Raw genomic sequence first — 13,855 nt, 5'->3', positions numbered from 1 at the left:
TAGGGTATGCTGTGTATTTTTGAGGTCAGTCCAATGAAAGTATGTAATAAGGAAAATACTGCAGCAGTATTAAAGACATGACACATTTCTGGGGTAAACAACGCTACAGTTTTGGAGAACATGATGTATGGATACTTTCTTGGGAGTTTATTTATCCCTTCTTTTGGTGATGTTTATTGTGTCACTTTCACACAAAAATAGTTCTTTGGGAAAATGTCAATGAGACTCTTCATAGGCATTTTCAGACTATTACATAAGAAGATGGCGCAGATATTTTCTTCCCACAGAAATTAAATTGGTGTTCAAGGGGGAAACCAATATTTCAGCCTCCTGAAGTAAACTTTAGTTAGTTAACTCTACCTACCTACGCAGCCATGAAAGCTGGGTGGTAAGGTACAGCGCTTTGCTGATGCATTTCTGATTCTTAGGGATCTGACAGACATCCTCCAGCTCATCTTGTAGTTGTAAAATGCTACTGCCCCTAACTTTCCATTCCCCTGCTCTGCCAGAGATTACCACTCCTGTAGGAGAAGCAACAGAAGACAACGCTCTGTATTTCCCTCCTCTATAAGAGAATAAGGGGAGGGCAGGGCTGTTATGTATTGCAGATGCTCTAGTTCTCAGCCTGGTATCTTAGCAAAATGCAGGGGACTTTGAACAGGCACCTGCTCCCAGCTGCTACCTCCTTTCCCAGCAGAGTAGCCTCTGATTAAGGAAAAAAAAAAAAAAAAAAAAAAAAAAGCCAAAAACACACACAAAAACCTCCCCAACCAACCAGCAAAGAGAACTGAGAGATTAATCGCCTAGGCTCTTACAGCGAGATCCAAGTGGGGTATTTCAAAGTGATGGTTCTTAGAGTGTAATATACCATATTAATTAAGGCCCCCAAAACATCTTTGAAGGAGATTATTTGGAAAAGTCCTCAGTGCTATTAATGTGAGCAGTGAAAAGGGCTGTTCATGAGCGCTATTACCTATAGTATGTGAACTGAAGCTAATGCTCTTCAGAGGAGAAAGTACAGCCATTAACAACTCAAAGATTTCCTCATAATACCTTTTGCACACATTCATCTATTTCCTGCTATTAAAAAACAAACAGACAAAAAACCACAAACAGGGCAAAAATATTTACTAGATGATAATTTTCCTGTGAAGATGGACTTGCAACCCAAACCAGTCAGAAGCCAAGGGCAATAAAACTGTAAGCACGAATCCCTGGGGAATAGTCCCAGGTACCAGAGAATCTCAAAGATGAAAAGATTCTGAGCAAAGGGCTCTTCACAGGGAATTACCAGAGAAAATGATCCTTAATGTTCCCATATCCCAGTTTTCCCTAGTTACCACAGCTTCCAGCTGTAAGTAAAGCAGGCAGATTTGGTCTGACAAGCATATGAAATTCAGGCTTTCACAGAATTTAACGTGAAGATTTGCACTGCAGTTAGTGTGTGGGAAAGTTAAGACTGGTGTGACCTTGGAGAGAAAAGGCTTAGGCCCTCTGTTATGGATAGTCGTATACCCAAAGCAAAATTTGTGCGTTGCCCTAAACCTGTAATCTTAACTCTCTCAAACGGATTCTGGGGGGACCTGCCAAGTCCTTATCTAATTTCACCTCCGTTCAGCTACCGGTGCAACTGAACCGTCACAGCAGGGGAAACCCGAGCACCTACAGCCTTGCAGCGATGACCCCTGGATTTGTCTCACAGTAGCCGCCTGGGCAGCTGCTCTGGGCGGCAAAAAGATGCACAAGCAAACACACACAAGCTAACGCCACTACAGCTCCTCCTTCTGAGGTGAAGCCTGCATTTTCTCTCCAGTTGTGGTACAGCTTGAAAACAAAGCCAAAAAAAAACCACCAAAAAAAACCAACCCCGACCAACCAACCAAAAACGCAGCACCCTCACCCCAGCCCCCGACACCCCACATTCAAATTCAGTAGGGTATTAAAACGCCCTGGGAAAATGTTGTAAGTGTTCCTAGTTGGAATCAATCTTTCTCTAAATTTACATAGACCATCCCCCATCTCTTTTGTCAGTCAAATATGATGTTTGGGCAACTGAAACCCTGGCTATAATTCATATAGGAATTGTACATACTCCTCACTTTTTTTTTTTCTTTTTTTTTTTTTGGTTCCATTTTGCAGGAAGCTATTCTAGGCACTAAGAAGAGATCATCATCTCCTCTTCTAAAACAAGAACCTTACTGCAGGGGCCTCTCCAGTCCAAATGGTTAGGAATCCAATACACAACAATCTTGCAGAAATCAGCTGCCAGATTTATTATTCTACCTGAAAACCCCAAACAAAGAAAAAAAAAAAACCCAAACAAACAAAAAAGTGGAATAAAAACAGACTTTAAATAAACCTCTTAGGTACATTTTAAAAAGGGTTAATCAGTTCAGTGAAAGACTTATATCTTCTGCTGAGAGATCATGTAATGTTGGTCTGATTGCTTGTTTTGTTCAGTGAGTCACTACCGTATACATATATATATATATTTCTTCTTAAATATTACACATTTGATGCATTTTTTTCATTTTTTTTTCTTTTTCCTTTTTTTTTCCTTTTTTTTGTCCAACCCCTTTCCCAAATATCCACATCCTGCCGCAGGCAAGAGGCGCTCCGTGCTGACATTAAAGAACCAAAACCAATCCAAGGACTTTTCATCAAAGCATGTTTCATTTGAACCTTATTTTCAATGGAAATCACATTTTTTTAAACAATCTTACTCAACCTTTTCCCTTTCCTTTTTGCTAATTCTGCAGTTTTAGACTTCTGATTCTGGGTTGATCACCGAAAATTTAAGTGCCATTGAGACTTATGGATGACAGAATTAGGTGACATATTAAGGCATATATACACTCCCATAAAATATGTTGTCTTATGGATCTGAGTAAATTAAATACCTGCCCAAATGTTTTTTTATGCACCTGTGGTTTCTAGTGACCACTACACTTCTTTACTTTTGATTAATTGCATATTAAAATATTCATAGCTTAACTAGTGTCTTAACTGACAGAGGATGGAAAATTAACCCACCACCTAGGATTGTCTTTGAAATTCATCCATTGCGATGAAAATTATTCATGTTGTTTTATGGTTATGCACTCGTTTTCCTCCCACTTCTTGGGAATATAGGAAAGTGAGGCACCCCATGTAACACCCATATAAATTTCACTGGGCAAAAAAAGAAATCCAGATCTTACCCCCTCTCCCTCCCATCAAACTAGGAAATATTATATTTCAGAAAAGGTGCTCATAAATATTTTAAACTTTTGAGGTTTTGTCAGGGCTTTTTTTTTTTTTTCCATTTTACATACAGAGCAGTATGTGCGGCTTGTGTTCAAGATTACCCCTCTCAAAAAATAAAACGATTTGAAAAAGTAACAACAACAAATAAAATCCCTCAAAAAAACCCCTCTTCCGAGCATATCTGATCACATTTACATTTAGTGTCCAAAACAAGTTGATTGGTAACATCAGTGCCAGCACTACAACGTCATACAGCGACTTCATGGTATTCTTTGACAGTTCGTCTAAGTCTCCGTTCCACCGAAAATTACAAAAGGTTCTGCAGAGCTTTCCTTAGCAAGCTGAAGCTTACTAGTCATTTGTGGATGCGCATAAAAGCTGCTTATAGCACAGCTATGGCGTAAGCTATTTTCTAAGCAATAAATGGTTCAAGTCATCTATTTTGTCCTGAAATGCTACCTGTAGTTACAGCATTGCTTATAAATGGTCATAGTAAATTCAGCATCAAAGAGAATATTACAGAAAAAGACAGCAGCAGAAGCATTAGCATTATCTAGTATTTATATATGTTATCAACATAACACAGCAGTAAAAGGTTTAAATGCATATTAATGGGTACCGTGTCTAAAAATTACTAAAGTACCTATTTAGTGTATTGGATATTTTTCTCAAGGAGTGCTTGCTGTGTCTAAACAGCATAATTAGATATGTGACTTAGTACAGTTAATTCCTATTGATTAAATAACTTATTTATGTACCAAAGGAAATGGAAGGACACAAAATGTTTTCTCCCTCCCGATCATGATCCTGTATTTAATGCTGACATGATCATCAGAAAGCCTACCACATATAGTTACTGCCCTCAAATGGATCTTGAAAGGTCTGAGCCGTGGCATGGGACATACGTGTATAGCAACGTGGTACCAGATACGCCACGCGGCTCGCAGTCTGAAGTCAGGGATTTTGCTGCTTGGTCACTGTACTTATGGCCACTCTGTCATTAAACAGAATTTTTTTTTGAGGCCGTATCAAAAAAAAAAAAAAAAAAATTAAAAAAAAAGGAAGAACTCTCAAGATATCTGGTTGTTTTCAGAGGCAAGGTGCAAGGTCTGCCACTGCAAGCTTCTAAATTAAATGCTGTGGTATACGCTTTGCTTCTCTTTTATAACTGCAGAAAGACAATTAAGAATGGCAAGAAAAAAAATGCCCTAGGCATGCTGTGCTGATATCATCATCAAGTGGTTATTTTGCACAATGAGAATTAACTGTACTATGGATACCCAGAGAAAATGTACAATATCTTATGCTGATATGAAACAAACCAGACATGATATAGCTTTTTTTGTACTTAAAACCTGTATGTTCCCTTCCCAAACTTAAGTAAAAAGCAAACCCACCCTTTTGCTCCTGTTACACAGAATAACGTTTAGGTTCCAACCCTCCCCTTTCAAATAAAGTGCGCTGTCCATGGCAGACCATAGGAGTAATGCAACAGGAAAAGCCCCTTTTAGTGTACTATTTAAAAAACAAACTGAAGTCGAGTCAGCTTTCCTCTGGGTCTTGTGAAAGAGGAGAAGCCTAAGGGAGGGGGAAAACACCCCCTTCACTGTCACTGTTGTTAATAGACATAGCCTTCGTTATAGGGGTGGGTGTTGCAGCAGCCACCGTCCTGCATGTAGACCATGCTCTCATCAAAGTGGGACAGAGGTACAGTGTCCTCCTCGTTGATGTGGCGCTCCATGTCAGTCTTCAGTAAGGGGCGCTGGTTGTCTGGAAAAGCCATGGAGAAAAGCGCTTCAGGGTCGCAAACAAACTTGTAGACGTATCTCTCTCCAGCCACCTTAGGACAACAGAAGGGACAAAAAGGTGCAACGTAAGGCCGTGTGGTTTTTCAACTCCGAGTTCAACAGTCTCGAGAAGAACTCACCTTTGTTGCGCAATTAATAACGCAGAACTGCTAAGGCAATGACCTAGCAAAGACAACAGGGATCTGCAGAAGCAGACTGTGCGGAACGCTCTCGGTTTTGCCACACGTGATATCCTGTTGGAAGATGGACTAGGTATTCTACTTCCAAACTTTTGTTTGCGATCGTTTCCTATACTTAACCACAAATGGAACTGTTCTTACTGGAAAATGTAAACAAATTGTCACTACAGTGGCAAAATAAAATTACTAAGTCCAACACGCTGTGTGCGACGTGGAAAAAAGAATCACGTTGCATGATAGAGATCTGAATTTCACTTTAGGTAGATTGATTCATACTTAAGTATAAAAGCACTTAGTTATAGTGCATGCTGATTGTACAGCGACAGCGTAAGCAAATACGTAGGCTAATATGTACTTAGCAATTGCTCATGCAAAGTTGGGACATTTGGATTTGCTTATGGAGGGGCAATTTGTCCAAAGATCCTATAGTTTTCCCTTATTCAGAAACAGCACTAACTGTCTGTGCTTCATCTTCCTAAAAGCTGAAGAATGATAAAAGCAATACAGAATTATTGTTTGGTTGTTTGTTTTTTTAAAAAAAAAAAGGTCAATACGGTGTCTTCTCAAGCACCTTATTTAAGGAAATTCGTTAAAAAATATCAACCATGTTGCATGCTCACAGTTTATTAAAAGTATTTTAAAATAAAGAACATATTGTCTGGTTCTTGCAACTCCAGGTAGCACGGTATTGGAAGCGAGCGAATGAAGGTGGCAAAAGTGTTGCAAACTTAACTCTATTCTTACGGGTGCAAAACAGTCTGAAGCACCTCCTTAAATTTTCAGCTTATTTATTGTACAAATAATGTAAAGCCTTGGTAGAGGTTATATCTGCAGTAGAATTTTTTTCATCAAATTAATGTCAGCAAGTTTGACAGACTGAAGGCTGCATTCAGAAACTGGGCATTTGCATAACCTGTTATCACTGCTCAACTTAAAGCAAAAGGGGAAAAATGTGTGTACAAACCTTGCAGCAAAGAAACCTACTATGAATCTACAACCACCATTAGTTTTTAAACGTACACTAACTGGCCAGATAGGGTGATCGCAGGGCAAACCTCAAACATTGCTATGTCAGAAAAACAAGCATCCAAACTAGCTTTTAAAATGTGTGTTAAATACATTCTTGTAGATAATAAAGTAGCAGTTTAAGAGGTAGCAAGCTAGCTGTCAGAAGCACTTGTAAACTTTCCAAATGAAATGGATGTGTGGGTTGGGCAGCTTTATCAGCCTTATGGTATTCCCGTCCCCACCTTTTCAACTTGTTTCACTCTCTTTGCTACTTATTCTTGCCTCTGCACTGCCTTTGAATTGTGCTGGCACAATTGCCTCTGCAGCTGAGCTGCAACCTGCAACGAGGACTTCCTCTGCCTGGAGGAGCAGCAAAATCAAGCTTTTCTCCTTCTCCCCAACTGGATCCAGTCTCCAGTCCACGTTACAAAGACTCAATGCACAGTTATGTGACACACAGAAACGGATGAGACATTGTGCTGCTGAAATACCATAAGCCAATACCAGCCCAGACTGTTGTCCAGGTTGACTCCTGGAGAGTGAAAAGGAGAACACTGCAACGATCCCATAATCAAAGCAAGAGAACTTGTAACAGGCAACTCCAAACTGAGACTTCACAAAGCCTACTGGCAAAGTCGCCCAGTAACTTGAGCCAAGAGCATTGTTTCCATTCATGGAATTGGCAAATGGCAGGTTTAAACGTGTTTAAGTCACCAGAGGTCACAAAACTAATGTAAAAAGATATGGAACAAGTTTTACAGCACAAGGTGTTCATTATGATCTTTGATCACACCTGCCAGTTTTTGTAGATGCAGCAGGCGGGTCTCTCCTATTCATTTCTCAATCTACGTAGTACTACATAGCAAGACTTAAAAACATACACGTAAATCAGCAAGCTACAGTAGAAGGACGGGTTGGATGCTATCAGCAAGACCAGACTGTTACATATAAATTATTGTTAAATATTTCTCATAGTTCAGCCTATTATAAAATATTAAATTCCACTTAAAAATGGTATTCTTACAACACTATTGGTAAAATATTAAAGTATTTGGTATGTTAATAGGTATCATTTTTCTCCCCTATCTTGCACATACCAAAGAACCCAAGTGCTGTGCAGCTAACTTAGATCTGCAAAACATTTTTCATGCCGTACTCTACTGTTTGCCTTTCCCAGGTGCCAGGAAGCTCTTTTGGATATTTTTGAATGTTACCTCTTTTCCTATAATCATGACGTGCATTGTGTGAACTAAAACCACAGACATTTTTTACATAGAAAAAAAAAATATCTTGATGCATACACTGAACCTCATAGGTGAAAAAGCTTTGTGTTTGCCTAAGTAGATGAAAAACCTACCTAAGCAATGCAGTTACAAGTACTCCTCATAAACTGACTTACGGATTAACATGCAACGCTCTAGTGAAATTTAATACAAAATCAGCTACTCACCTTTTGCATGATTCCCTTTTCATAATAATAGCGAAGTGATCGGCTAAGTTTATCATAGTTCATAGCTGGCCTATTTTTCTGAATCCCCCAGCGACGTGCCACCTGCCACAAAAAAATGGATTAGCATTGATTTGTTAAATGCATTTAACAAGCAGATCTTATCATCAGATACTTTATTTGGGGATGGGGGAGGGGAAACCCTGCAGGTGCAATGAATAAACACAAGAGAAAAGGTTGCCATGACCTGAATTTCCCATGTACTACTAGGATTTTTAATTGGACGCACAGTCATCCATTAAACTTGAAGCAGACTTACTTATTTGCAAATGTGGTGGAAGGCTGGGAAGTTTTTTGTTTGTTTTTAATAAATAAAACCAATAAAAAATAAGTAAAACCAATGAAAGATGATACACACAAAAAAAATATTTATCAAGTTCCACCAGAAAACTTTTGTGAAAGACGAAAACTTTTCTTTAGTTTGATACTGTGGATAATTGTACTGTTCCTGTGTTTTCCATGCTGTCAGAACACTAAGTTATATTAAACACACATGCATACACACTTAGTTCATGAACTAATACAGACTGTACTTGGAATGACAGAGATGTTGAGATTATTAGCAGACACGAGTCAAAAGCCAACTCCCAGTCTTAAATATTACTTCAGCAAAGACAATGAATTACCAGAGAAGGCAGGGTAATTGCTTGGAAGAACTATATGGTAGCATGAAAAATGGGACAGAAATGTCATCGTTGCAGTTGTATAATTTCCCTTAAAAAATAATAATAAAAAGGGAGTTGCAAGCAACTCGTGAAGCCGTTCCATAGAGAACAATATGCCTTCTGCTCTGACTTATGATTTCTACTTGCCTTTACGCTTCCTGTTTTATTGCCAAAGGTAGTTCTGGACAAAGAGACCTTTTGTTTAAAGAACTTAACTGCTTATTCTGCACCTGAAATTATAATCGGCTGTTGGTGACATTTCAATTACTGGCTGTACAAATGACTATCATGTCACCAGAGGGGAAAAAAGTCAGAGCTGATGAACTCTTTAAAGCACGTTTTATAAAAATGTTTGAGAGGTGCATATGCATACAGCTCCGGAAAAAGGAGAGAGTAGCCAAGCGGCTTCTCTGCACACAGCTCTACCAAACTTTCCCATAGGTGTCTGGAGCCTTTTGATGCAAACCATAGACGACACGCAGCGCTGAGAATCGAAGGGGACTAAATAACAAAAGCAAAATCCATGACTTTGATCTCCATCTGGACAATAATTTTTAAAATTTCTTTTGAAAGCATTATTTCCTTTCAGCAGTGCAGCTTTTCAGGCTCATGTAAATTATCATGGCTCTGCTAACTTCAGCTATGTTATAGCTGTATTGAAACATACCTCCAATCATGTCAATTTATTCCAGCTGTAGATTTGGCCTAGATGTGTAACCTTGAGTCGCCTATTCATCTTTGTAACACATGCCTACATCACTCCTTGTTTATTCCTGCCAAGTTTTTTCCTGCATTAATCAGAGTCCTAAAAGTCCCCAACATAACAGGCTTGCATAATAAATAAATGCACAGCAAAGATAACTATAACAAAATAATGGTTGAGAATATGCTGTATCGTGTGGTATTTCGACGTTCCTAAATAAGCAAGCAGGTTCAGAAGTAGTCTTGGTAAGCAAGTCTTCCTACCCCTGAGCTGCACAGCATTTATTAAGTCTTGCTGTGTGGAAGGGATTCCGGCTTCTAGCCTTCCAACCCACCTTCCTGCTGAAGGCTGATGTCCCTGTGACAAGACAGCAGAAACAGATCTACACCCAGTTCTTAGCTTCCACAGTTCACAGTTATCTACTTTCTGAATGAACTGTGGTGCTCAAGGAGCTGATACATATTCATTTTTGTTGTCACCCTTTCTACAAGGGCATAAACCTCCAGAAAGGGACGGGATGGAAAGGTCATGTCATTGACAACCTATCCTGCCACAGCTGAACCAACAAGCTCTTTGACTTCCCTTCAATTTACACTTGGCAACCAACAGAAGTGTGCAACTTCCCATAGGCTATTCTTATTTTAATTGACAGTTTCTGTCAGATCCATGGCATTCATATGAAAACAACTTAGGCTCCTTTGTACTCCCTAAGAGCACACAGGAGTGAGACAAGTTTCAAGTAGCCTGTCTCCTCCAGATCTTGGATGCAGTGCTGCTCAAAAACACAAAGCAACTGCTACAAAGTCAGACAAGCAGATGATCTGGTTAACTTAAATCAGAATATCCAGTTCTTCAGGGAATTACACAATAAGGAAATCTTAGGGGTTTGTTTTTCTGCTTTCCCTTCCTTAGCTAATAAAAGCTACAAAGTTTTTGCACCATCTGCTGGGAACCATTTTGCAATAAATCTCTTTAATCTTTAAAAACTTTGGACATACCTTAAAGACAAGACAAAACTACAAGGGTAAAAAATACCGAGACTGGGGCAGCAGGTAAAATCAGGTATCTCATTCACCAAAATCAAACAAAAGCCTTTCCAAAGATTTCACTTTGTCCTGGGACAGATCACACAACTACGAAGTCCGTGTAGCCCGCTAAGGCTGCAGACTTGCGATCAAAGTTTTGGTATCTGATCGACTAAGACTGTTCTGTGATCAAATCCTCAGATGCACAATGCCAGGATCTGCCACGGTGACCATCACTAGCGTGTGGACTAGTGAGAGCCAGCACACGGGTCCTTGCAGCAACCTGCCCCCTCAGCCAGACCAAGTCAGGAAGGAAAAGGACATCAGTCCTGTCGCCACCCCCAACTACTCAATCATCCCCCTTAGGGCTGTTGGCACATGATGTAACTTAAATGCAAGAAAGCCTTCAGACTGCTTATGCCAGCAGATGGATGGCAAACGGCAGAAATAGCTGGTGGAAGGCAGAAGCAGCCTTACACCCCCGAATGTTCCCACTCAGCTCTAACTCAGAGGGGAACCTGACGGAAAATTCGCTGCGGTCTCCTCTATTATCCAACCCTGTCCAAGGGGCAGAAACAGTAAACAGAATGATACTGCTTTTTGACAACCCTAATCAAATCATCTACATCAGTATTACAATAAAATTCACACACACCAAATTTTCCAACAGTTTCCATGGCTGTTTAGAACACAGGATAGATTATTTAATGCTACCTAGTCCAAAAAAGTTTACATAATAAAATGTTCCATTTATTCCTGTTTATCACACAAGTGAATTAAGTCACGGTTCAGCAAATGTTCATGAATACAAGTAATTTTATCTACCCCCCGAGTCCTTCATGGTTCAGGAGAGACATGCATGAGTGTTTGCAAGCCTAGGATCTAAACGTGCACTAAACAATCTAACAATACAGATAAGAAGCAACACTGAAGAAGACTCTAAAAAGAGGGGGGGTTATATCATCTTGATGGGATTTTACTACCTAACAATCTTAACATTGCCCTTTGCCCTCTGTCCCCTTTGCCCTTACCCACTTGGGGTCTTTCCAGACTAAAAGTTCCAAGTTCCCACATCTCTACACTGAAGAATCTTTGGTGTTGGAAGACTATTCAGGGACAAGTTTTCAAACGATTTTGGAACACACCTTTATCCATGAAGCGGTTCTGAAAAATCTGGGCCCCACAACTAATGCCGGCTATTTTGTAACTCTAGCACTTGCAATATTTTTATTATTTTCTAATAATAGGGATTAGGAATCAACTCTATGCTTAACCACACCTCTGTCCTAACTGAAGCACTTCCCTTGCCAGTCCTTTCTGTCACCCTTCTAAAGTGCTACCAAAACAAAATATTGAAGGAAAGCAAGCCTAAATCCAAAGGAGCGCTATTAAATTTGCAGGACAGGATGTCAGGGCACGCTGTCTGTCTAACCCACCTCCTCCGGCTCAATCAGCTTGAATTCCATGCCTCGGCCAGTCCACGCTATGAAGTGAGAGTTTGATGGGTCATCAAGAAGAGCTACCAAGAACTGCCACAGCTGAAGCGAGCCTCGTCGCTGATACGTGGGTCCCTCACGGTACATGCCTGGCTCCTGTTTGACGTCACCTGCACAGAATAGCAACAATGTTAGATGAGTAATGCACAAAAAGCATCATCACTCCATTTGTCAGATAAACCGGCAAAGCACTCGTTAGGGTTAAGAAAACAGAGGGAGAGAATTCTTACTACCCAGCCACCCACAAATGCAACATTCCCCTGTCTGCTGTTGATTGTAAACATTCTTACAATAACATATTCATATACTAAAAGGTACCTAAATTCAGTCATGATTTATGGAAGCCTCCCTAAGCCTATCCCCATTTACTTTTGATCCACGTAAATCTCGCTTGCAAACCATTTTGCAATATCCTCTATCTGAAAGAGCATGAACTATTTTTGTAAGCAACCCTGATGTCTGAAGAACTGCGTTTGTGTACTATACTTTGCACAAGCCCCAGTTTTGGAAATGTAATGTATGCTTCATAAAGCTGCAAAACCCTATCGAGTGAAACTTCTTTTGCATGCAAATGCGTCTAAGGAAAATTTGACAAAGTATTTGACTTGGACTTAAACAGCATGTACTTTATGTATAGGTATGCAAATCCTGCAGATATGCGAGTTCCTCTGTGGCATATTGGACTTACATATAAGCACATATTACTTTTACTCATATCTACATATTAGATTAGTATTCCCCCTGAAAAGCACTAAGTTAATTTTTCTAAAATTTCACGTCCAGAGGAAGCTTTTAAAAAACAACAACAATAATATTCTGCTAGCTGTTCCACAAACTGCCAATGGAAAACCATCCTGCTACATCCATACTGTGTCTCTGTTGTTTTTTAAATCATATTCATACTAAACAACTTCATGCAAACAACAACAGCTGAAAGGTCTGATGCTGAAGCAGAGAATATTTTTTTCTGCACGCAATGACGGCAATCCTTGATATGCTGGTAAAACTCATTTCAACTACCAGAACAGCAATACCCTCCAATAAACAGTGTGACCTGTTTAATACGGAAAGGCAGGACTTTACATTCAACCACAACGTTAGGATGCTCTGACGGCCATTACAGAACAGCTCCATGTAGCGAAAGAAAGAATAATAATATTAAAAATGGAGCACTTCCTTTCGTAATCAGGAAAGAAAATTGAGTCAATAGCTGTGGAAAACAAATAAATCAACACAAGGCTTTGTGGTTTATGTGAGGTTCAAGTTGCAGCCCTGAAAGGCCTTCTTTTTCAAGGCCAGGATTTTTCTTTTAGCGATAGCTGAGCGATGCACAAATAGCAAGTGCACTATTACAGAGGATCAGATAGATCCTTTGCCTGTGTCGATCTTTGATTTCAAATGGAGCAGCTGAGAATCTACTTCTGAAACATCAAGACTAGACTTGGGCTTATCCCACTTTTGCTTTACTGACCAAAACATGATGACACATCTGCTATTTCTTCCTCAAAAGTCATAACACTACAAGTATAAACACACCTATTTGTATCACAACATCAGTCTTCTAGAGCACAAGGTGTTCTCTCAATGGACAGTCATAGAAGCCAGCAGCAGACTACTTGCTTTGCAAGCACACAAGTATTTCCAAACGTTTATTTCTTTTACTTTATTTCCATTTATTTTCCATTTTCATTCCCTTCCCTGTACAAAACCCAAACGAAAAAAAAAAGGATTTTTGAGAAAGACATAGACAAAAACTACTCCTGAGGAGTTTTAACTTCTTGTAATAGAGGGTCTCATCCCATTCCCATAAATGTAAATATGAATTTGACACTGGTACTGAAAACAGCTCAGGTCCACACTTATTTTTTGGGGGAAGAAAAACACCTGACAGTCTCCTGTTCTTCAGCAAACGCAACAAATGCTGCTAGCCACGCGGTAGTTTTATAATCCATATAAGTGATTCTCAGGTGTAAACACACAAAGTAAAGCAGGAGAAAAACCCCAAGAGTTCTCCAGCTCTACTTTTGGCTATGATCAGAGACCTGTTTGGGAGTTTATCAGAAAGTATCTAATCCTTCCTGCTAAAAAAAAAAGCAAGCTGGACACACATACACTAACACAAAGAAACCACTCTAGCAAATTTAAGTAATTGGTCTCCAAATTACTTCCCAAAGTTGCAGACTAACAGTCACAGGCAAGAAATACTGAGCCCATCTAC

General features: G+C 39.6%; 1 protein-coding gene across 4 annotated transcripts in view; it reads right to left on the bottom strand.

The window, feature by feature from the left end:
- Window positions 1-2,070: 2,070 nt before the first annotated feature.
- Window positions 2,071-13,855, bottom strand: part of ETV1 (ETS variant transcription factor 1) — a 68,264-nt gene continuing 56,479 nt past the window's right edge. For 3 of the 4 annotated variants that reach the window (XM_054192406.1, XM_054192405.1, XM_054192408.1), the window contains 3 exons: window positions 11,578-11,747; window positions 7,692-7,793; window positions 2,071-5,086 (listed from right to left, as the gene is read on the bottom strand). In XM_054192406.1, the coding sequence (XP_054048381.1) occupies window positions 4,865-5,086; window positions 7,692-7,793; window positions 11,578-11,747 (494 nt within the window). In that variant the 3' untranslated portion in view covers window positions 2,071-4,864. The remainder of the gene's footprint in view (window positions 5,087-7,691; window positions 7,794-11,577; window positions 11,748-13,855) is intronic. The other variant, XM_054192404.1, reaches the window with a different exon arrangement.

Source organism: Rissa tridactyla, chromosome 2 (genome assembly GCF_028500815.1).
Source record: "Rissa tridactyla isolate bRisTri1 chromosome 2, bRisTri1.patW.cur.20221130, whole genome shotgun sequence".
In the NCBI taxonomy this organism is placed as follows: Eukaryota; Metazoa; Chordata; class Aves; order Charadriiformes; family Laridae; genus Rissa; species Rissa tridactyla.
The sequence above is the reverse complement of the archived record's forward strand: the minus strand, read 5'-3'. Positions and strand labels throughout refer to the sequence as shown.